Source organism: Gymnoscopelus microlampas (assembly GCF_963454915.1).
Source record: "Gymnoscopelus microlampas genome assembly, chromosome: 2".
Classification (NCBI taxonomy): domain Eukaryota; kingdom Metazoa; phylum Chordata; class Actinopteri; order Myctophiformes; family Myctophidae; genus Gymnoscopelus; species Gymnoscopelus microlampas.
The window spans coordinates 46522825-46546012 of record NC_139939.1 but is presented as its reverse complement, the minus strand read 5'-3'; the positions used below and the strand labels follow the sequence as shown (position 1 = coordinate 46546012).

The 23188-nt window shown below is 40.9% G+C and overlaps 2 protein-coding genes across 2 annotated transcripts; both read left to right on the top strand.

Moving 5' to 3' along the window:
- The first annotated feature begins 161 nt into the window (after positions 1-161).
- On the top strand, positions 162-10382 carry capn9 (calpain 9). The gene is made up of 20 exons (XM_084074855.1): positions 162-540; positions 1823-1892; positions 2040-2158; positions 2363-2496; positions 2632-2800; positions 3325-3408; positions 3624-3709; positions 3813-3890; positions 4273-4433; positions 5002-5159; positions 6128-6336; positions 6983-7019; positions 7142-7222; positions 7509-7566; positions 7757-7821; positions 8017-8085; positions 8198-8276; positions 8528-8644; positions 9868-9926; positions 10053-10382. The coding sequence occupies exons 1-20, from the start codon at positions 334-336 to the stop codon at positions 10077-10079; spliced, it is 2067 nt and encodes a 688-aa protein (XP_083930981.1). The 5' UTR covers positions 162-333; the 3' UTR covers positions 10080-10382.
- Positions 10383-12445: 2063 nt separating this feature from the next.
- On the top strand, positions 12446-22141 carry ltv1 (LTV1 ribosome biogenesis factor). Its single transcript, XM_084046761.1, has 11 exons — positions 12446-12631; positions 13606-13737; positions 14682-14900; positions 15163-15250; positions 15728-15857; positions 16611-16821; positions 17129-17256; positions 20030-20163; positions 20343-20395; positions 20589-20795; positions 21710-22141. Exons 1-11 carry the CDS (start codon positions 12629-12631, stop codon positions 21821-21823), a joined length of 1419 nt encoding a protein of 472 aa, XP_083902887.1. The 5' UTR covers positions 12446-12628; the 3' UTR covers positions 21824-22141.
- The last annotated feature ends 1047 nt before the right edge of the window (positions 22142-23188 follow it).

Below are 23188 nucleotides of genomic sequence, written 5' to 3'. Positions count from 1 at the left end.
CACATATGTGCTTCATTTATTTGATTCTACATCATCCGCATTCCACAATGAATTCCTCCTGTCGCCTATGAGTCAAACGTAGTGAGTTTGAGGCAGTTTGCAGACTGGGCGGAAGGGGCGAGGTCCATCAAAAGGGAGGACAAACCAGTTTTTGTCTAGAGGGTGTGTGAACAGTGCAGTACTCCACCAACCTGACAGGCCTGTCCCTCCATCACACCGAGGCGGATCGGACAGACGCAAGCGCTTTTGACACAAACCACGCCATACCCTGGCACGGAGTCACCGACACAGAGCCATCTCGTCCCCTTGTCTCCCCAGCCTTGAGGTGTGAAGATGCCCCTCCATTCTACCCTGTCGGGCGGAAGCGCCAAAGCGGCCAAGGCCATCAACACACAGTACGACGGGAAGTCTTTTGAGGAGCTGAGGCAGGAGTGTCTGAGAAAAAACACCTTGTTTGAGGACCCCGACTTCCCTGCCATTGATTCCTCTCTCTTCTACAGCCAGAGTGTTCCCATCAGCTTTGAATGGAAGAGACCAAAGGTATGTACAGTTTAATGTCCGTTTTCTCTCTTTATCCAGAGAGAAGTAATTGAGTGAGCTGGAATTCAGGGTTTCAGATTATTGCACTTTGACAGGACATACAGTAATGTGCTGTTGATAGACGGTGATCGTTTCTCGTCTCACAGCTGAACTGTCATCAGAAGTAGCTTTCAGCCTGAGTGTTATACCAATACATGTATTTGGAAATATCTCATTCAAAACAAAGTTGTCATACAGACAATAAAATAGCAGTAAATACATGTGAGTGATAAAAAGGGACCACCAAAGTGTAAGTGATCTTTGACAAGGAAGGGAAGAATTGTGACTTTAATCCAGCATGACTGTTAAACCAGTCCTACAACAAAATAAGTATGGTAAATAGGCCTAAGCCAAAGCATAGGGGCAGCTTTCTTGTTTCCATGCTTTGTGAGTGATTAGTTGCATGCATAAATGTCATAGTACTATTTGCAGAAAATGCTTGTCTCTAGTTTTCCTGCCATTTAGCATAGACATTAGACATTAATATAATGCTTGTAATGACTTAGAGTGGTGGTTAAACTATTCTAAGGTTAGGTTGAGCTCAAATGAAAAGTACTGATAAACATTCAGACATCTTTAAGAGAGCTTAGTTGAAAATCATCAATTCTTTACATAATCTTCTGTGCAACGTTCTTGTCTGTCTATAAATGTGAATAATTCAGATTGTGTGTCTCCCTGTTTTTTAGAATGCAAAAATGGATAAGGATTTTTTGTCAAAAGGAAATATTTCTTTGTAACACCACATTTTTGTAACATTGACCCACAGTAGTGTGTGAGATTGAGATGCAATGTTAGTGCGAACAATGGAGAAAATCAACATTAGGGATAATTACTATTATTAGGATGCATTTCTTTGTTGGGTGTTCCTTGCAGGTGAATACCTCAGCTGCCTCTCTGTGGCGTGGTCTACATTGTAGTATATACTGTACGTGTGTGTGTGTGTGTGTGTGTGTGTGTGTGTGTGTGTGTGTGTGTGTGTGTGTGTGTGTGTGTGTGTGTGTGTGTGTGTGTGTGTGTGTGTGTGTGTGTGTGTGTGTGTGTGTGTGTGTGTGTGTGTGTGTGTGTGTGCGTGCGTGCGTGCGCGTGCGTGCGTGTGTATAAAAAAGTGCCAGGACTCCCAGGAATGTGGACACACCTACTTGTGTCACCTCTCACCTCTCATTCAAGAAAAAAAAAAGCAGAACCAACCAGTATTTTTCCCTTCCATCGCCAATCATCTGACACCTGTTTCTGTTCCGTCTAGGAGCTCTGTGAGAACCCCAAGTTCATCGTTGGTGATGCCAATAGGACAGACATATGTCAAGGACAACTCGGTTGGTACTCAAACTAGCTATAATAAAGATTAATCACTTTAAAAGCTTTTTGTATCCATTTTTAATATTGGCCTACATAATAAGCTCATAAGCGAATCTTTCAGATCACCTTTGCATACAGTTAAAACACCTGTTTTGTCACTCCAGGGGACTGCTGGCTCCTGGCAGCCATCGCCGGCCTGACCCTCCATAAGGAAGCCTTGGCCAGGGTCGTACCCCATGACCAGGGATTTGACCGCAGTTACGCTGGCATCTTCCATTTTCAGGTACACTTATATGTCGGTGATGTGCTGTGCTGTAGTCAAAATGAAATATAAAACCCATGGCTCTTAACTTAATCTCATTGGTTGTCAGAATTGTACCCCTTTAGACTGCATCATTGATACTTTGGAGACAAACATTTATGAACTTTATGTTTTTCACATTTCAGAAGTGAGCTGTTCAGTTATTGTTATCTGCTTCTCTTTCAGTTTTGGCGGCATAACAAATGGATGGACGTAGTGGTGGATGACAGACTGCCATCTGTGAGGAACAAGCTGGTTTTGGTCCACTCTGCCTCAAACAATGAGTTCTGGAGCGCTCTCCTGGAGAAGGCCTATGCCAAGTAATGCACTTCAATCAATAGACCATATATGATGGATCCCTTCATTTCAAATGTCCCCTTCCTTCCTTTCCCCTCCACAGCTACTTGCTACTTGGTTAAGTGGTTAAAAGATCTGTGTTTTCCCCATCCTTTCAGATTGCATGGCAGCTATGAGTCTCTGAAGGGTGGCAGCACAATGGAAGCCATGGAGGACTTTACAGGCGGTGTGGGCGAGATGTATAACACCAAACAAGCTCCACCTAACCTCTTCAAGACCATGAAGAAGGCCCATGATAGAGGCTCTATGATGGGATGCTCAATTGATGTAAGGGCCCCTAAAACTGCTTGATCTAAAGACAGGAATATACAGTAGAACAATGTAGATCAGAGCCGAATCACATAGAGTAGAGTAAATGTGATTACATGTAAATTAGTTTTACAGTTGTTAAATGTGTGTAACATTTGTTTTACACTGTCCCATGATCATATGACAGTGCAAATGCAAACAAAGGCCTGAATACTATTGGTTGTCCCATGTGCAAAACAGAAAAACCTTTTGCAGTGGTGGCAATGAAGAGTACTTGTAAACTATCCCCATTAAACACTCACAATTCTTCATTTAAAGGCCCAGTCAGTGGTCCGAATGTAAACTAATGAGTAGCTGTTGCTCCATCACCAAAAAATAAAAAAGATAAGAATGTTTCAAACAGCATATCTTCTGTCTCCAAATTACACAGATGTGAATATAAACTTTTTGTGTGTTCAAAACCATCCTGGATTGGGCTTTTAAGTTGAGCAAAGTGAGTTAAAAGTTTAGCAGAACTCTGATGTGTTTTTTCTGTCCTCCAGATCACCAGCTCAGCAGAGTCGGAGGCCCAGACTGCCAGTGGTCTGGTGAAGGGACATGCTTACACGATCACGGGACTTGAAGAGGTAACACACACACCCCTGCGTTTTATTGTGGAAATGGAATAGAATTCAGTGTTGTCTGTAGTTATATTACATAGTGTTTTTGTATACTTATTGGTTAAGCCTGATTTATACTTTGTCATGCAATGGTGCCGCATGCCAAAAATAGCCGATCTACAAGCTCATAATGTGTAATCTGCTATTTTCAGCATTAAATTAAGCATTACTCTACTCCTCAGGTGAATTACAGAGGACGGAAAGTCCAGCTAATTCGGATCAGGAACCCCTGGGGACAGGTAGAATGGAATGGACCCTGGAGTGACAAGTACGTTTTACTGTTTAAATTCACAACGGCAAAGAAAACCTAAACTGTAACTTTAATAATAAACAGTCTTGTGACCTGATGTTATCTCTTCTTTCATCAACAGATCCAGAGAATGGGATTCGATTGACAGGTCTGAGAAAAAACGCATCCTTCACAATTCCATGGACGATGGTGAATTCTGGTAAGTCTCAATAAATGGAATAAAGCGAGGATTTCACGGATTTACATGTGCAAACTCACAAAGGCGTGGTTAATAGTATGTTGTACATTCTTATTTTGTATAAGAATACAATTCTGTTCAATTCCGTCAAACAGTGACTTTAAAATCCAAAGCAGTAGTCTCGACAACATGTTATGTTTATGTCTTTGTCTGTCCTTTTGTTCGTGAGGTGCTGTATTGAGGCGATGTAGTGTATGTTAGCAGCCTGCCCTACAGTATGTGATGATGTCAAACTCTTTAAGTTTCCAATTCATCTCATCATCAATGTCACCAGGACAAATTTCTGTAGATATTTGGTCCTTTGGGTGTCATTAGAAGTAATTGATTTTGACTCTGATTACAGGATGGAGTTTGAGGACTTCAAAACCAACTATGACAAGGTTGAGATCTGCAACATGACCCCGGATGATTTGACTGACAACACCAAGCGCCACTGGGAGGTTAGCCTGTTTGAGGGCAACTGGATCCGAGGCTCTTCAGCTGGAGGCTGCAGGAACTACATTGGTAAGAACTGGGGGTGTCAAGGATCAGGACCTCAAATTATTTTTCTGAAAACCTATTGATCTCTGAAAGGGACTTTGGTTCTTTTCTCTCACTCCCTACCACATGGAGGACAAAGTGCAGGATCAGCCACAGTGTGGTGACCTCAGACGTAGCAGGGATTTTCATTGTTTTTCATACTGACATTAACACAGTCATAAGAGACCAAACTTGGGACTTTCCACTTACAGGACAGTCTCTGACCACCATGCCACCCTTACATCTCATATACTTTTCCAGCTAACTCAGTGAAACAGAACAACTTAATAGAAATAGAGGTTAGCCACTTAAGCCCTAGTTTATGCTTTGTTTTACGACAGTGTCGTGCGAAAATGGCGGAAATATCCTATCTACAATAGCTGATCTTGTACATCTACTATTTTCGCTATTTTGGAGAATTTTGGAGATGTTTCGCATGTAATGACATGCGCAGAAATGGAAACGGTGCGGAAGGTTGAATGTTTTTGGTCATACATGTATTTATGCATATAATACACAATGTTCTAACGTCTATTGTGTCATCATGCCATAGACACATTCTGGACCAATCCCCAGTTCAAGCTGACGTTGGAGGATGCCGATGACGAGGATGACGTGTGCAGCGTGGTCATCGCCCTGATGCAGAAGAACAGACGTAAGCTGAGGAAAGAAGGACTGGACATGGAGACCATCGGCTTCGCTGTGTATGATGTGAGACAGATCAGACCTTTTTGAATCCGAAACCTCCTCCTGTGTGATCTTTGTGTGATGTTGATTTGAATTGGCACACCAAATGTTTGTAACATTGACCTATACAGTAGTGTGTGGGATTGAGGTGCAACGCTAGCGTGAACAATGAGTAAAATCATATTAGGGAGAACTACTATGAGGATGCATTTTTCTGTAGGGTGTTCCTTGCAGGTGAATACCTGAGCTGCCTCTCTGTGGCGTGGTCTACTGTGTGTACATATGCTGTGTGTGTGTGTGTGTGTGTGTGTGTGTGTGTGTGTGTGTGTGTGTGTGTGTGTGTGTGTGTGTGTGTGTGTGTGTGTGTGTGTGTGTGTGTGTGTGTGTGTGTGTGTGTGTGTGTGTGTGTGAGTGCCAAAATAGCCAAACTAAAGCTCTCACCCATCAGAGCCATGCACAGTTTGTTGGCCTGTGTCACATTGCTTTAACCCACTAAGACCTGAGGCCGATTCTACAAATGCCTTCTAGATCCTAAGTAACAGTTTTCTGATAAACTTATGTTGCTATATCAGTGGTTCTCAAACTTTTTCAAAATTTTATGTATTTTGAGAACACAGGCACAGACAGATGAAAACTGAATATCTGGGCAGGTTTAGTTAAGGATCAATTTAGAAATCTAGTTATAATTGGGGAGGCACTGTGTCAAATGATCAGACGTAAAAGTCTATGAGACAGGTTTCTCTTTCTTTTTTCCCCCTTTTTCTTCTTTTTCTGTTTTTGTTCTTGACATGTATTATCATTTTCCTTTTCTCTCTTTCTTCCTTCTTTTTCTTCTTTCTTAAGTATTATGGGGAGGGGGGAGGGTATATACTGTACAGTATGTATGTGGATGTTTGTATGTCTTTCTTGTCTGTAAACCTGAAAATGTATAAATACAAAAAAGTCTATGAGACAGGATGTTGAAAGCTACTGGTCCCCCCCTCGCTTCTCAGGCTCCAGATGATGCGGACCACTTGGGGAAGGATTACTTCCGGTACCATGCATCCAAGGCTCGCAGTAGGACCTACATCAACGTGAGGGAGGTATCGGAGCGTTTCACCCTCCCCCCTGGGAACTACCTGCTGGTCCCTACCACCTTCCAGCCCCACCACGAGGCTGACTTCCTCATACGGATCTTCTCTGAGAAGAAAGCTGGAGCACTGTGAGTGTTCAGTTAGACTTTTGAAAATATGGGCAAAAATATACAATTAAGAGGAGGGAAAACTTTGAAGATAAAAGACAAAACACCTCTAAAAATATCAAAACTCAAACAACAAAGGGAACACAACTGAACGGTGGTTGCTAGGCAAAGCAAGATGGAACACTGCTTCTCAACATTTAGATCTGATTCTGGGGACATAAATCTGTCCCAGACGACCTGAGAGCTCTCGATGGCTCATGATGTAGCACAAGATAAGAAATGTATTTGGACCCTATGAACCGTTCAGTACTTTATAAACCAAAAGTAGTATTTTGAAATCAGTTATTTGACAGAAAGGGAGCCAGTGTGAAGTTCTGAGAACTGGACTGAGGGCTAACGCTCCAGATGAATCAGAGTAAATGGTCAATTAGTGATTGAGAGGTTACCTGGTAAAGACTTGTGTAGACACTATTTGACTAATGATTGGTGTAATGTCTCATCCTACACTCACCTATAGAGTTCACGCATACTGTATAAAAGAAAAGGGAAATTAAATCATTATAATTGAAATAATTATTTAATTCTTGGACCTTTGGCTGCTATATTGTTATTATTGTGACATGATCATTGTGTATAGAAATGGCTAAATCATGGTGTTATTCTACAGGGAGATGGGGAGCAATGTTGATGCCGACCTGCCAGATGTAAGTAGATCAGTTCATCACTCAATAAGGATATCCCTTGTATAAAGGAGTTGTGTTTATTTTTAATTTACACATGCTGTATTTATAATAAACATGTCCATATCCCATGTTCTTTACATCAGCCACCCATGCCCAGCCTCCGTGAGGAGGAGAGCGACGAGGAGAAGGGTCTGAGGAGGCTGTTTGAACAGCTCGCTGGCTCGGTAGGATAACATTCTCATGTGACATGGTTTCAACAACATTAAGATTGAAGTTTATCAGTATTTAAAACATTTAACCACTTTCAACCTGGCGTCATTATTTTGGGAATGACGCCAATATTTAAAAAAAATCTGCAGCAATTTTCTAAAAATTGCTAAAATAGTCGTTCTATAACACAGAAATGGCCACCATGTGATACTGTAGGCATTGTGGTTCTAATTCCAGATCAAGCGTGGAACTTCACCTTCAATAATTCAACATATTATCTTTTCACAATTTTATTTCCAGGACGAGGCCATCTCTGCCAGAGAACTTCAACAGATGTTGAATGGAGTGCTCAGCAGAAGTATGCATCCTCTTGTCTTCTTGTAACAACATAGTCGTACAGTCCTTTCTGCATCAAAACAACAATCCCATGTTTAATCTACAGTGCTGTGTTGCTCTGTAAAGCACTTTGTGATAAACGTATTTGGAGTGCTTATTTTCAAGTTAACCGAGCTAACCCTGGTTGAATTCTGTTCCTTGGTTTTCCCCAGGAAAAGAAATCAAATTTGATGGCCTCAGTCTTAACACCTGCCACAGCATCATCAACCTAATGGATGTATCCTTTTATGCTTCTCTGAGCGACTGTTCATTACTGGGTGAGAGATGACAGTGTGAAGATGAACCCCTTGGCATTTAAACACATTTTTAACTAAATACCACTTCTACTGTGTATATCCTCTTATTTTCAAATTAACACTATGACTGTGAATGTCGAGATTCTGTGGATGCATTTTCCTTGACAGCAAATCAGGTGGACAACACGGGCAAGTTGGAGTTCCAGGAGTTCAAGGTCTTCTGGGAAAAGATGAAGAAGTGGATTGTATGGGTTCAGATATTTCATGATATTTGTTAAACGTTAAATCTATGATCGATGTGTTATGAATGAGAGTGGGAGAGGTTGTAAAACATAACATTTGTCGCTGTTGTTCCAGATGCTCTTCTTGTCGTTCGATACGGACCGATCAGGAAAGATGTCTTCCTACGAGCTTCGCATTGCCCTCAAAGCCGCCGGTGAGATAGGACTCTTTTAGCGTTCGCAAAACAATTATAGTTAAAAATAATTATTTTTAACTATCTACATATTTCAACATTTATTATGATTATTTGTAGAGTTTTATTATGTATAATATATTTATATTTCACTTTCCTCACTGTAAATCACTTTCTAAAATTATGTTTCTGAAAAGTTATGACCTATTATGACCAAATCTACAGAATATTTCAGTGCCAAGACTAACAAATGATCATTTGTTTTGACCAAGGCATGACACTGAACACCAAGCTCCTGCAGTTGCTTGGCTTAAGGTTTGCTGATGACAGCTATGACATTGACTTTGATGACTACCTCACCTGCATCGTTCGTTTGGAGAACATGTTCAGTAAGTACACCCTTCCTGTAAACAACCATCTGTCCTTCCTTACATCATTCACCATATTCACACAGCAGCCCCTTTGCTCATAATGAATGCTAGCAGGGTGATATCTCATCATAATCTAATAGGCAGATGAACCTAAGTGATTTCGGTGACCCCTTAGCCCTTCTGCTAGCTCCACCATTAGGCCAGAATTTCCACTTCCACACAAGATATCTCAAAATGTAATAGGCACACTGCCATGAAACTTGCTAAATGCATTCATTCTCCATGAAGGATGTAGTCAATGAGCCTGTGACTTTTACTCTAGCACCACCCTCAGGCTAAAATATGTCAGATTTGAACACAATATTTCTCATAAAGTTTGGCCATTCTAGGGGCTGCCACCAGCATTTAGGTTCAGTCTCGTTGTCTCCGCCAGGCCGTAAGGCATGGCGAGAGAGTATGTTTTACCCTCCGTCCGTGTGTCCGTCCGTGTGTCCGTGTGTCCGTCCGTCCGTCCGTGTGTTACCACCAAATCTCCGGCACCGTTGGCCCGGTCGCTGCGAAACTGTGCACACACACTCCCTGGATGCCAATTCAGAACCTCTGCCTCAAATTTTTCACATGGGCCTGTTATAGCGCCACCAGGAGGCCGATTTGTGCAAAACCCATTTTTTTCACATTATTCCTACAGTTTTTAACCAAACGTCATGCAAATCGGTACACAGTATCTCTATAGTCATGTGATCAACCCTGATCTGTCCGATTTCCCATATTCCATCCTTATTGGTTAAGGTTGCCATCCAAAGTTTGCAGGATTGGTCCGTTTTGAACAAACTGCCTCAAACCATGAACGCAGCCTGCGATTTCCGTGAAATTTCACACGCACATTCCCACTAGGCCGAGGAAGAAATGCCACCCTTTTCACATTGGCCTGTTATAGCGCCACCAGCAGGTCTAATTTAGCAAAACACATTTTTGGAACAAAATGCTTCAAATCATGAATGCAGTGTCCGATTGCCGTGAACGACCTAAGAATAAATGGCACCCTTTTCACATTGGCCTATTATAGCGCCACCAGGAGGCCACAATAACGTATCTGACCTGGCGGAGACCTGTGCTCCGAGGAGCACTTTATCTAGTTTCTTTTGGTTTGGTATTAAAACAAACCTGTTGTCTGAGTACCATACCTTTGTAAGTTGGCTGGAACTACATCTTATTAGACATGAATTTGCTTCCTCTACCAGGGGTTTTCCAGGCAATGGACAAAGTCAAGAGAGGAAAGGTGAACATGAACATAATGCAGGTAAAAGCTCATTAACATTCAAACAACTGTATTGATAGCATTCTAACTTTTCAGTAAATGATCAGTGTGATCTAATAATAGTGTATTTACAGCAGTTCTTATCATGCTTTTTTCTTCTTCCTGCAGTTCCTTATGTTGTCCATGAACGTCTGAGGATGTCCTGAAGTCAAATGAAAGAAGAACAAATAAACATGGGTGCAATGTGTTGAATATTCCTTTAAAATGTGTGTGCACACTAGCACACAAACAAATACATTCTTATTTTATTTCTTACTTTAAAAAACTTTTAAGATTTTTTATACTTTTTCTTGAAGTGTTTACCAGACAGGGGGAGTATTGTATTGTCATTGCCTATTGCCTACTGGACAAGTTGTCTTCTATCTCATCTCCACTATGTAAGGGGATTACCATTAAATCTGCTTTGAGAATAAAACATTTGTCTTGGTTGTAACTCAACACATCATCAGTGTCATCACTCACTGTCGGCTACATTGGAAGTGAAAAGGGAGTGCCACTACATTTCAGGGCATCAGTATTTTATTATAGGGAAGCCAATATATGAACATGAGCAGCTCTATTTCAACGTACAATCTGAGCATTTTATCCAGAGCGACTTACAAAGTCCAATATCAAAGTGCAATATCTAACCAACATGCCTAGGGCCTAGGCTACAACTACAGCCTCATAGTGCTTGATGTGAGGTGGAGTCTGAAGAGTCCGGACTCTAGTCCGGATTTTATTTTATCAGTATGTATACTTTACTTGAGTATTTGTTTTAGTTTTTTGGATTCTTATGACTTTCACTCCACTACATTTCAAAGACAAATATTGCGCGACTCCAATACATCCTAGGAAGGGAAAAAGTAGCTACATTATGAATTAACCATTTAAGCCCTGTTTTTACTTTTGAACACATATTTTAAAAGCAAGCACTCCAGTAATTAAGTAACTCAAGTACAAATTTGACAGATAACTAAACTTTGTGGTTGAGTAATATTTGACCTAGAGAGGAGTAGCCTACTGACTAGCTGGGGTTGAGTAGGCTACTGTGCACCACTGATGATGTCTAGATGTGCATGGTTTTTGATTGAAAGAATGCTTTATTAACATTTTGCAAAAAAAGCACAGAGGTAGGCTACAGTTCTATACAAAAGGATGCTATTAAAGAATAAACCCAAGAAAGCACTATGGCTTATTGTTTCCATTGGGGACCTGTGTATTCAATTCATCCTTATCAAATAACTTTGGCAGGGGACAATATAAAGGATAGGTAAAAAACAATTCCATCATTTGATCATTTCAATTTGAAGTATGATCTAATCTAAAAGATGATAGGATATGAATCAACTACAGCATTGGTTCTCAAAGTGGGGTCCGGGGACCCCCAGGGGTCCTTGAGGGAGTTCCAGTGGGTCCTCAACTAAATGATGGATAATTAGGACCCTTATGGGTCTGTAACTCTGAGAGTGTACGAATGGAACCAAATGGACCCTAACGGGTCCATTTGGTTCCATATGTACACTCTCAGAGTTAAATTAACATTTATTTTACTATAAATTGGGGTTGGAAATGCCATAAATGGGGGTCCGTAGCCTAATGCATGTCAAACTGGGGGTCCTTGAAATTAAAATGGTTGAGAATCACTGCTAGAGCTGTAGACATCTTCTCTTATGGGGGTCCCTGGCATATCTTTTCAAATGGGGGTCCGCAGGCTAATACGTGTCAAGTTGGGGGTCCTTGACATGAAAAAGTTTGAGAACCACTGAACTACAGTATGCCTAGTATCAGCAAACCATAGGGACCACCTTATGACGTCATCATTGTTCTATTCATAGATATATATAAAGGCTAGATGGCTCAAGGGGCGGCGCAAGCGTAGCTCAACCGCGGCCATCTTGCGACGGTCACTCATAACATTATGTCTATGGTGCATATACTTTGAAATAACCATAGCGTGCTCAATTTTCATCCGATTTTCAAACGGTTTGGTGTTTTGTAAACATCAAAGATGTAGTTATGATACTGCATACTTATAATTATAATCATGTTTTTTTTTTTAAATACAATAATATCATAACTACATCTTTGGTGTTTACAAAACACCAAACCGTTTGAAAATCGGATGAAAATTGAGCACGCTATGGTTATTTCAAAGTATATGCACCATAGACATAATAATGTTATGAATGACCGTCCCAAGATGGCCACCATGTGGCGACGTCGTACTCCATTGGCCAGCAGCGCGGGTGAGTCATCTAGCCTTTATATATATCTATGGTTCTATTGCTGTCGTCTTCTGGACAATACCAACAACAATGTTGACTGGAGGGGACATTGGAGTCCAGTGACACTATATTCTTATTCCGCATCTGCATTATTACTTCTATCATAGAATATAAATTAAATGTTCTAAAAGCAGTAGTAGTGATTATTTAGTAGATAACCTCAGGACACTCGCCTGAACGAGTTGAAAAGGTGTATTTTGACGAAGTAACACAACCCTACGGTAATTCCCCAAATGGTTGCTTCCACAAATGGTGGTTCCAGCGTGGTGAAGAAGAGTCTGATGTGGATTATAAACATTGACACATTAGACATTATACATTTAGATCATTATTCAGGGTTATAACAGCTAATAGTTTGTGCTGTGAGCTTCTTTATTGATAACCTCATCGTAAAGTCATCAGCAATCTCGTTACATTATGGTAAGTGTACTAGTCTGTTGTTGTGTGCGACGTTTAAAGAGCTAATCAGCTAGCTAACAGAGAGCTAACATACAGTAGCTTGCTTTCTATACCTGGCAGTGGTGGAAAAAGTACTCACATGTTTTACTTAAGTAAAAGTATTAATACCCCAATGTAGAAATACTCTGTTACAAGTAAAAGTCCGGAATTTGAGTAGAAGTACCAAAATGTACTTAAAGTAAGTAACTATAGTAACTAGTAAGTTTTCAAATAATTGTAGTGGAGCAAAAGTATATTTTTAGAAGAAGTACAGACATTTGGAAATACTCCAGTAAAGTAAACCTCAAAATTGTACTTAAGTACAGTACTTGACTAAATGTAATTGGTTACTTTACACTGTTGGCTGTTGCACACTGCAGTGTTGGAGATCTGAAGATCTTTACCAAACTGTCATCAGTCTGTGTACCAACTTAAGACCTGATAATGCCTCGTCTATGTACACAGTGTCTACTGTCTATAGCATCTTACATACGTCTAGCCTTGGATCAAGACTATCATAGATGTATTTGATCTAGTCTGACTTTTTACTGATATGCAAGTGTCAAAATCCATAAAATACTGATCTATGATACATAAATATCATATGTAACTTAAATCATACATGTCCTTGTGCTACTAGTAATAGCATTGGTAGATGAGGAGTCAGGTAGATCAGTAGTGTACATGAGAAGAGACAATCACTATGATGTAGGCTCATTATTTATGTATTTATTTGCTAAATGTATATATTATATTATTATTGTATATTATTATTTATTATTATTAAGTTTGTTAAAATTGTGAAAAAGTATTTTCTCATTTCATCCCATTTAACTCGATAGTCAAAATCAAAAATATCTGCATGTAATTATTACTACCATATCATATAATGCTGTCATAATGCAACCGTCCGGACTCCTGATCCATGATACCCTCATGGTCTCTTCTTCTTCCAGCCTCACAAAAAGAAGAGGTCCTTCATAGACAAGAAGAAGGCGGTGAACTTCCACCTGGTCCACAGAAGTCAGAGGGACCCGCTCGCTGCAGACGAGACAGCGCCCCAGCGCGTCCTCCTGTCCACCAATCCGGTGAGAAGAAGAGTTGGCCTGCTGCAGTAGTTCCCCCGACCTTTTCTGGACCAGGCCCCACTTTAGAAAATCTCAAAAGTGTTTGCGGCCCACCCATCTGCCCACTTATCAACACGGCAGCCGAATGGCTGAAAGGCAGCGTCAGATTGGTTGATTGAATACTTTATTATTGGTCAGAAATGTAAACAGTAAGACATTAAGGCTAAAAGGAGAACACAAGATAGAACGAGGATAAGATGGGTGCTGCTCACATGGGGCACCGAGTAGGGCATGAAATTCATTGATTGCAGCTTGGAAGTGGTTAAAACTAATACTTTTAATGTGTGATGATGATGCCCTTTAATACCTTCCAAGAAAAAATAACGCACATCCTCCGTTTCTTGGTGTTGAGCCAAACTGCAAAAACAGAATCATCGCTAGCCTGCCATGGCCAGACTAATATCACTGCGTAGATATGAGTCTGGAATATCTGTATGGAACGTGCATTTCCAAGGGGCGGATTAAAAAAAATGCCTCTGGTGATAAACCTGACCCATATTTGCATACTGGGCCCTGATTGGTCCCTCACAACTTCAGAGGGATAGAAATCCAATCTCAACTGAGAGGGTCCAGACCTAATTTGCAGAGGGCACTTATTATTTTTCAATGGCAGATTCGTCTGGAACCAGGCTAAATCATCGCAACTCACTTTAAAATGCTAAAATTGTATTCACAGCACAGCAACAATATACAACATTTCGACCTTTCGGTCTTCAAAAAGACTGCAAGGTCAAAACAAAACAAAACGTTGTATATTGCTGCTGTGAATAAAATTGGAGCATTTTAAAGTGAGTTGCGAGCCCCCATCTTGCCTTTTAATACCTTGCCACTTGTTTTGGATTTCTAGTTGAAACTGAATCATATTGGCAGTGAGTGTGACAGTGTGATTTTCCTGTATTTCCCAGGTGGAAACAGAGAAGCTAAGAGAGGAGCAGAGGGAATTCGGCGTGTTCTTTGATGATGATTACAACTACCTGCAGCACCTGAAGGAGCCCTCCAGACCCACAGAGCTGGTGCCGTCCTACCCCTTGCGCCTGGACACAGCGACCTTTGACCTCCGGGATGAAGAAGGAGAAGAAATGGAGGAGGAGGAAGAAGAGGGGGAAATGGACCAGGCCATGCCTGTATGTTTCTGGAGAACCTAACCATTGTTGTTTTCTTTAACCTTTTTGTAGCTGTAGCTTATGATGATTTAATATAAGAATATCGCAACTAATGCCTATAAGTTAACTTGTTAGCTATAGCATTTGCTTAAAAATAACTTTCCAGATTATGCTTTTGCAGACAGTGATAGCAGTGCCTCTGCTGAGGCAGCTGTGATGAGGTGCTGTGACTTGTTTTTTTCAAACTTAGACATGACTTTTATTGTGTTTCTTTAACAAACAGGTACATACTCTCAACCTCCCTTCGTCAGTGTTTGCTTCAGAGTTTGAAGAGGCTGTGGGACTTCTGAACAAAGCTGCTCCCATTTCAGGTAAGAAGCAAACCCTCTATAATATATTTAATGAAACAGACCCGAGTTGGCTGTACTTGGTCTGCTTTGCCCTTTCTTACATCAAATCTCTTCACCAGAAATGGCAGATCTACAAGCTTGACGTGTTGTGAGCTTGTAGAGATATTTCTGTTGAATGTTTCCCTAGAATAGGGGGAGATGGGTTTCAAATGAAATCAAATGAGTGTGTATTGGTAAACTTCGTGGAATCATGATAATTGCTTATTACCAACTGCATTTTTCTGGGACATAAGCTGTGACATTTTCCCTTGCGATTCATTTTGAATGTCTGTAGTGTCTCTCAATATTCGTTAATGCTTTATGTCAGCATGTTCTGTATGTGCACAAGATAAATTCTTGTGTTCCTATGTTTATTGTAAATGACAAAGGAACTGTTTGAGGTTGTCAGTGTCCTTCTGGAAGTGTTGACAACCACCTGTTCCATGTGTGCCCCCGTAGGACCCAGGTTGGACTTGGACCCTGACATTGTAGCGGGTATGGATGATGACTTCGACTATGACGACCCAGAGAACGTACTGGACGATGACTTCATCATCAAGGCCAATGATGTGAAGGCAGCTGTGAAGGAGTAAGATAAGAACCCTTTTCACTACACTCATTAAACATCCGCCTGTGAGGAGAGAATCAACTCACTTCATCTTCTGTGAAGACATAGAGTTGAGAGAATTTAACATAATCTTTAACTTGTTTCGCTCTCTTTTTGCTGTAGTATTATTAACCTGTGTTCAGAATGGTTTCTCAGTTGTGCTGTCCTTAGCTATGGGCAGCATTAGAGCTAGCAGTGCAGGTTTTCCCCTTTACTATAGTGGTTTGTTATTAACCATTTGAACCCTATTGTCCCTATTCTGGGGGGCGAACATTTGGCCAAAGTTGCAGATCTACAAGCTCACGACGCGTTCTGAGCTTGTAGATCGGCTATTTTCAACGAAGAGATTTGGTTTAGCATTTTTCGCCTATTAAGACTCAGAATAGGGACGCTAGGGTTCATGTGGTTTAAGTGTTTAAAGGACGACTTCACCTATTTTCAACCTATCTTCCATTATAGCGTGCTAACTTTCCAGGAATATAAAGCACGATGATGTCACTGGTAGGTGGGTTTCTGAACTGTCCACAGCCCTCCTATGAGAGTAGAAAAAAATGGTGCCATTTTATCATGAGCATTAGTGAGGAACAATTATATGAAGATAGGTTGAAAATGGGTGAAGTCGTCCTTTAAGGACCGTACAGACCTTGATAATAGATATTCCAAGATAGACCTTGTTGATAACGTCTTCCACACGTTTGTGTGTGTGTGTGTGTGTGTGTGTGTGATGATTTGCAGAGGGGACGATGCCGACGACGATTGGGAGGACACGGATGAGGAGGGTGACTTCGGCTCGGAGGGGGGTCTCTCAGGGGATGAGGATGGGCGCGGCAGAGAGTTCATGTTCATGGACGAGGAGACCAAGAGTCGCTTCACAGAGTACTCCATGACCTCCTCTGTCATGAGGAGGAACGAACAGCTCACACTGCTGGACGACCGCTTTGAAAAGGTGACCTCAGCTCAGCATTTAACCACGTAAACGCTATATACGTTGTTGACTGCATTCCCATAGGTGTCTTTACTTGGGCCCCTCCTTTATTTCCCTCTACACTAAATCCCTACTCCGAAAATAGTCTATATAGCCTTGTGAGCTTGAAGATCGGCTATTTTCACCGCATGTTTGTTTCTGCTAAATTCTCGCATTTCTTTTAAGAAATTATTGGTCAAAACATCTGTAATCAGTGTTAAAATTGGCATCAGCCCAAAACAATCTGTCATTGGCCGAACTCTTCTCTAAACTGTTTGTGTTGTCACAGTTTTATGAGCAGTTTGATGATGATGAGATTGGAGCCCTGGACAACGCTGAGCTGGAAGGCTACATCAACCCGGACAGCATGCGGTTAGACGAGATCATCAAGGACTACTTCACACAGAAAGAGTTGGAGTGAGTTCATGTGATCATTTATCATGTCATTGTTTGAAATTACATTAACCCATTCAATCCGGGAACGTATCTCTGTCAATTGGCTATTCAAAAATAGCAGATATACAAGCTCATAGCGCAGCACTGAGTGCCGCACGATGAGCTTGTAGATCTGCTAATTTTTTATCATGGACATTTTTTAAGAGGACATTTGTAACTCAAATCTTTGCTTCTGGGGGTCCCTGGAACTAAATATTTTACAAATGTTCACTTTAGAAAATGTATATTCCAAGATTTGGACAAATGTTCACGATTTTTCAAAAATAGCAGATCTGCAAGCTCATAGGGCGGCCTGCGCTATCAGCTTGTATGTCTGCAATTTTTGAATAGCCAAAGAAATCTTAAAATGACACAAATTATGCTTTCCTGGTCCAGGGTTAACTGAAATTGTGATATTTCGCCAAAGCGTAATCGATGTAGAACGTTTTTGAGCACTGAAGTGTCTTGATGTCTGGTGCATGTGGGGGGGGGGAACATCTAAAGGTTAATGCAGAAAGGATCAAAATCCTGCACACCATCTTCACCTCTGCTGTAGAGTCCTGCACGGGTCCCGTTTTGGAAACTCGCAGCCGCCTGTAACCGCCTGTGTTAAAAACTGGCCAAACATTCTGTACCAGGGTTGTCCAACTAATTTCAGGTCACGGACTAGATTAGGCAAAATACATGAATGTAATGTTTTTGAATGTGAACCCCAACAAATATCATGACGTGAGTGGCGCGGCACGATTTAGCATAGGAATGGCTCTGGCAGCATATGAACGGTCCAGGTCTGTCTTACCCGTTTTAGTATTAGGCTACTACAATTGAGAATGAGTTCAGAAAGAGACAAAACACATGCAGAATGGGAAAAGATCTCATCTGCAACAAGTGCACAGTGATGGCGAAAAAAGGGAATTGGGAAGACACTTTCTGACAAACCACAAAGCATTTAACAATACTTTTCCAACTGACAGTTAAATGAGAGAGAGTAAGTGGAAGGAACTGAAATCTCAACCAGAAACATAAAAACAGGTTGTTTACTGTAAATTAAGGCAGCCACTACTTGAAGGCAGCCTCCTTGTGTGTGCACAAGAGGTGTTGCTCACTGTTTTGTCACTGAATTGACACGCAGGTGAGGTTAGTTCCTTCTTCGTAATAGCCTTGTTTAACGACAAACTTTGACCCAGCCATTATCCCCACTATCATTACATTATTCATTCAACAGCCAGCACTGTGCAGGAAAATATTGAATATGAAGGACACAAAGGCTGTTGCCATGAAGATGTGTGTTCCATTTGTGTACATAAGCCTTGTGTTTTCTCTCAGATGAAGGCTTTCAGTCAGTACCAATAAACAGATGCACACCTTGTGGCCTCTTTGAGAATAGCTACCAGCATCTACATCATGTACCAGCACATCACTGGAATGAGAATAGCAACCAGCAGCTACATGTACCAGCATCACTGGATTGGAATGGCAGGCAGCTAGTTCCTACTTTTGTGTTGCTGCAATACTTTTTTTTTCCATTCTGTGGCGGTGGTGTCAAATAACAATTTAATAACTGAGGAACTTCCTCTTTCTTTCTTTCTTAATCTTGCTTTGTTTTTTTTTTGTGATCAAGTTTTTATTTTATTTTTTGTTCACATAGCTGGAGGATTGAACAAGCATGTCCTGCACAGTACAACTGTGCAGCTAATTCCAATGTACATTTGAACTACCCAACAAGGGGTTCTTATTTGTCCCTCCAGTTAAGAATTTCCCCTACTCCCCACCCCCACCCTACCTGGCCCACAGGTTGAACAGACATAGACAGGGCAGATGCATTAATATATAAAATAAATACGGCAAAAAACGAGAAAAATAAAATAAACAAAGCAATTACAGGTGCAAGGCTGCATAAAAAGGGAAAAACAAAGGAAAAAGGTAATAATCAGTAGATATGTATGATGTTAATAGCATGATTTAAGTTTCTCCAGTGCTACGGTTAAGGTATCCAGCATGTTTTCTTTTGCCCCATTGGTTCGAGCTATAGAGAGTTCCAGGGAGATCATGTCCCTTAGTGCGAAGATCCATTGTGAAGCTTCTATTTTATGGGGAGGTTTCCATCTTAGGACCAGCAGCTTTTTCGCAGCTGTCAGCCCCAAGAGTAGAAGTCTTCTTTGTGGCATTGTCAACCCGATCGCTGAATCATCATTCAACATTAAAATATTAGGTAAGAGGGGGATAGGAATTCCCATTACCTCAGATAATACTTGTGAAACTCTGAACCAAAAATAATTCACATCTGGACACTCCCACATCATGTGCATATATGTTCTTAATTTGTTGTTGTTACATAGTATGCAAGTGGGTGTTGTACAGAGCTGGAGTTGAAAACGTTTCCTTGGAGTCAAATAGAATCTATGGATCTTGCTTTGTAAAGCCATGTTTATATTTTTACTTGTTCTATTTTAGTTTTTTTTATTTGTATTATTGACTCATTCTATATTTCCGTTGGTATAATTTGAAGGCTATAATATTGCACTGTTTGGTAGAGGCAAATCTTGCCAGCTCGTAAGTAGGACTTGTGTCTGAAAAGGTTGCCCGAAAAGTATGCATTATCTCTGCTCTCTGTCCCTGCTCTATAGGATAGGATAGGATGTATGAACAATGAAGTAACCTTGAACCTTGAACCTTCTGGGGAATGGCGCCTGTATTTTTGAACAGTGAATAATAAGTCAATCAGTCATTGATGGAGATGATGTTTGTGCTTTAGCTTCCAGCGGCCTGATGACCTGGGACCCAGAGGACTTGCTGTGGTGAACGAGGACGAGGAAGACGAAGAAGAGGAACAGGAGACATTGGTCATCGAAGCGCCAGCAGAGAAGTGGGACTGTGAAACCATCATCAGTGAGTGGGAATTTACCACTGTTCTTGCTGTAGAAATTCAGAATGTTGCATCAGTGTTTTTCTTGGGGAGTTTTCTGATGTTGAAAGTTGTTGGCAGACGGCAGTTTTGATACTCAATCATCAGTGGGTGAAATCAGGAACCGGTTTTGCTGAAAGTAATGCTTTCTTTTTTTCTCTAGGTACATATTCAAATATATACAACCGTCCCAAAATCATTCAAGATCCACCAAAGGTATGTCATTAGTTTTGGACTTGTTCTGACATGTTTGAGTTGCTTTCTATGTGCACCTGTTAAGCCAGCTTCTCAGCTTTCAATCCACGAAGCGCTAGATGTTCAAGCAGCCTAGCACCCTGAAAATCAAGTTGCTTAAAATGACTTGTGTGAAGATACTACGGTATATGAATTTTAACCTGTCCCGCCACAGACATCCGACAAGCCCATCCGAGTATCCAGCAAAACGGGCATTCCCCTGGATGTCCTACCCGCCAGAGGCCTGACCGCCAAGCAGGTTGAGCGCATGGAGCGGATCAATGACTCGGACCTGCCGCGCGTGTGCACCCAGCCACGTAACAAGGAGGAGGGCAAGGACGAGAAGAGAGCCAGGAAACAGGCCATCAAAGAAGAGCGCAAGGTGGGTTTGAGCCCAAGATATTGAGGAGTCACTTTTCTGACTTGGAGGACAGATTTAGGTCTACACTAGTATATTATTGTGGCCTCTTAACCCATTAAGACCGGGAACGCATCTGTGTCATTTTAAGATTTCTTTGGCTATTAAAAAATAGCAGATATACAAGCTCATAGCGTGGCACTGAGTGCCGCGCTATGAGCTGGTAGATCTGCTATTTATTTTATTTTTATCTTTTTATTGTGGAAATTTGTGTAAATCTTTAGTTTGAATATAGATATATATTTTTAAAGCGAACATTTGTAACTCAAATCTTTGCTTCTGGGGATTCTACAAATGTATTCTAAATCCTAACAGTTTAAAAAAAAAAACATATGTTGCTATAATATCAGTGGTTCTCAAATTTCTTTTCATGTCAAGGACCCCCAAAATTATATGTATTTGTCTGCTGACCCCCCCCCCCCCCTTCCATCCAAAATATGTTGTTCCAGTTACCACCCCCAGAAGCAAAGATTTGATTTACAAATGTTCGCTTAAAAAATATATACATATTCAATATTTGTTTCACGATTTAAAAAAAATAACAGATCTACAAGCTTGTAGCGCGGCACTCGGTGCTGTGCTATGAGCTTGTATATCTTGTAGATCTACTTGTAGATCCTTTAGCCAAAGAAATCTAAAAATGACACGGATGCGTTCCCAGATTGAATGGGTTAATGTACTTATGGAATAATGGACTGCATTTAGAGTATATAACGCCTTTCTCCAAAGCGCTTTACAATGTATTTCACATCCATCCACTCACACACGTATTAATACACTGACAGAATTGTGTATACAGAATTGTATACAGTATATTTTAATGTATGAGTGCTTTACATTACAAAAACATGACACAAATTGCCATATTGTCTCAACAGGAGAGGAGAACGGAGAAGAAAGCCAACAAGGTGGCATTCAAAGAGGAGAAAGTCAGACAAGAGAAACAGATGAGCAACCTGCGATCAAACGTTCAGGGCCTGAAGCTCTCCTAGCTGGCTGGATATTGAGGAGTATTTTTCTCAACAATGAATGACCCTTCTCTCCCATTTATGGGATTATCCACGAAGAGACTGGAACCCCAAAGATCAGGACTATAAAGGGATGTGTGATGCTTCGTTGGGTGCTCAGAGAGTGCCGTTTCTCAGATAACCACATCACAGAAGATCGTGTGATGGAGTTTCAAAATGGTCCTCACAGCATACATGGAAGTGCCATCCAAATCAGTGGTTTCATTCTTATTGACGGTCATGAAAATAAATATATCTAAGTGTTATGTCCTTTGAGATCTTTATTAAATGATACAATTGTCATTTTGTGTGTGACTCGTGTTCATTTTGGCAATTGTTTCCATGACCTGCTCTGTACATTTTTTTCACATTCCAAACACTTCGAATGCCCCCATTTCCTTTACCAAGTTAATGGAAAATCCATAACTTGTACTGTATTTATGGTTGTAACTTAAGCCTGTTGTCAACCACTGTCTACGAGCAAAAGCAAACATTGTTGCTGCCAACCTTTGTAACTTTTATTGATATCAGATTAAACATCAAGGAAGGCAATCGTCAAGATTTTGAAAGTCAACATACAGTATTCTGGCGTGCGTTTGGATATAGGCCCTCATAATGTCATTGGTGACCCGCACTGACATTACACTGGCATGAATTATCGATGTCAGGAACTCATGGGGTGGTACTGTGACTACCGGTAATCTAAGTTTTGGTTCCTCAGAACTCACATGACATGGCACTTTCAGGAGGGCAAACAAAATGACCTAGACTAACCTTTGTATTGAATGAGACAGAGCAAAGTAGTTCAGAAAAGAGACTGCATAAATGACATTCTGCATCACTACCTAGGCATAAAAAGGGAACTTTGGTAGGGGAGATTAAACAGAAAAGCAACAAAACAGGCGCTCTGACAGGGTTACTTTTAAAATGACATGTTTATGGTTAAAGAGAAAACAGCTAAGACATATTTGGCTACATGACTTTCATCAGGGAGTCTCCTTGATGAAGGCCATGAAGCCAAGTTCCAACAATGTGTGGCCATGTCTTTACTCTGGGAACAGTTAGTAGACCGGTCCCGGACGACCTGAGACTTCATAATGAAAGTTAAGTCAGATGTGTTTGTCATAAACCATGTGATTTGATCACCAATGCTCAGCCTCTAAAATGTATTCTATGACCCACTGATTGCACCACACCAATAATCACTTTGAATTGGTGTAATGTGTAACTTGCTTTATAGTTCTAGTTTGAACTCCAGCAGCTGTAGCTGTCAGATTTTTTAAGATTCTTTTGTGGGACCTGAGAATACCATTACAGGAGAGGAAGGCATTAAAGGGATAGTTCAACCCC

Excerpts from the sequence above, each read along its gene's own strand:
- capn9 (XM_084074855.1), top strand. The coding sequence starts at position 334 with ATGCCCCTCCATTCTACCCTGTCGGGCGGAAGCGCCAAAGCGGCCAAG. Across the intron at positions 8,277-8,527 it reads CATTGCCCTCAAAGCCGCCG|GCATGACACTGAACACCAAG; the intron begins GTGAGATAGGAC and ends GTTTTGACCAAG. Across the intron at positions 9,927-10,052 it reads TGAACATGAACATAATGCAG|TTCCTTATGTTGTCCATGAA; the intron begins GTAAAAGCTCAT and ends TTCTTCCTGCAG.
- ltv1 (XM_084046761.1), top strand. Across the intron at positions 16,822-17,128 it reads TGGACGACCGCTTTGAAAAG|TTTTATGAGCAGTTTGATGA; the intron begins GTGACCTCAGCT and ends GTGTTGTCACAG. Across the intron at positions 17,257-20,029 it reads TTCACACAGAAAGAGTTGGA|CTTCCAGCGGCCTGATGACC; the intron begins GTGAGTTCATGT and ends TTTGTGCTTTAG.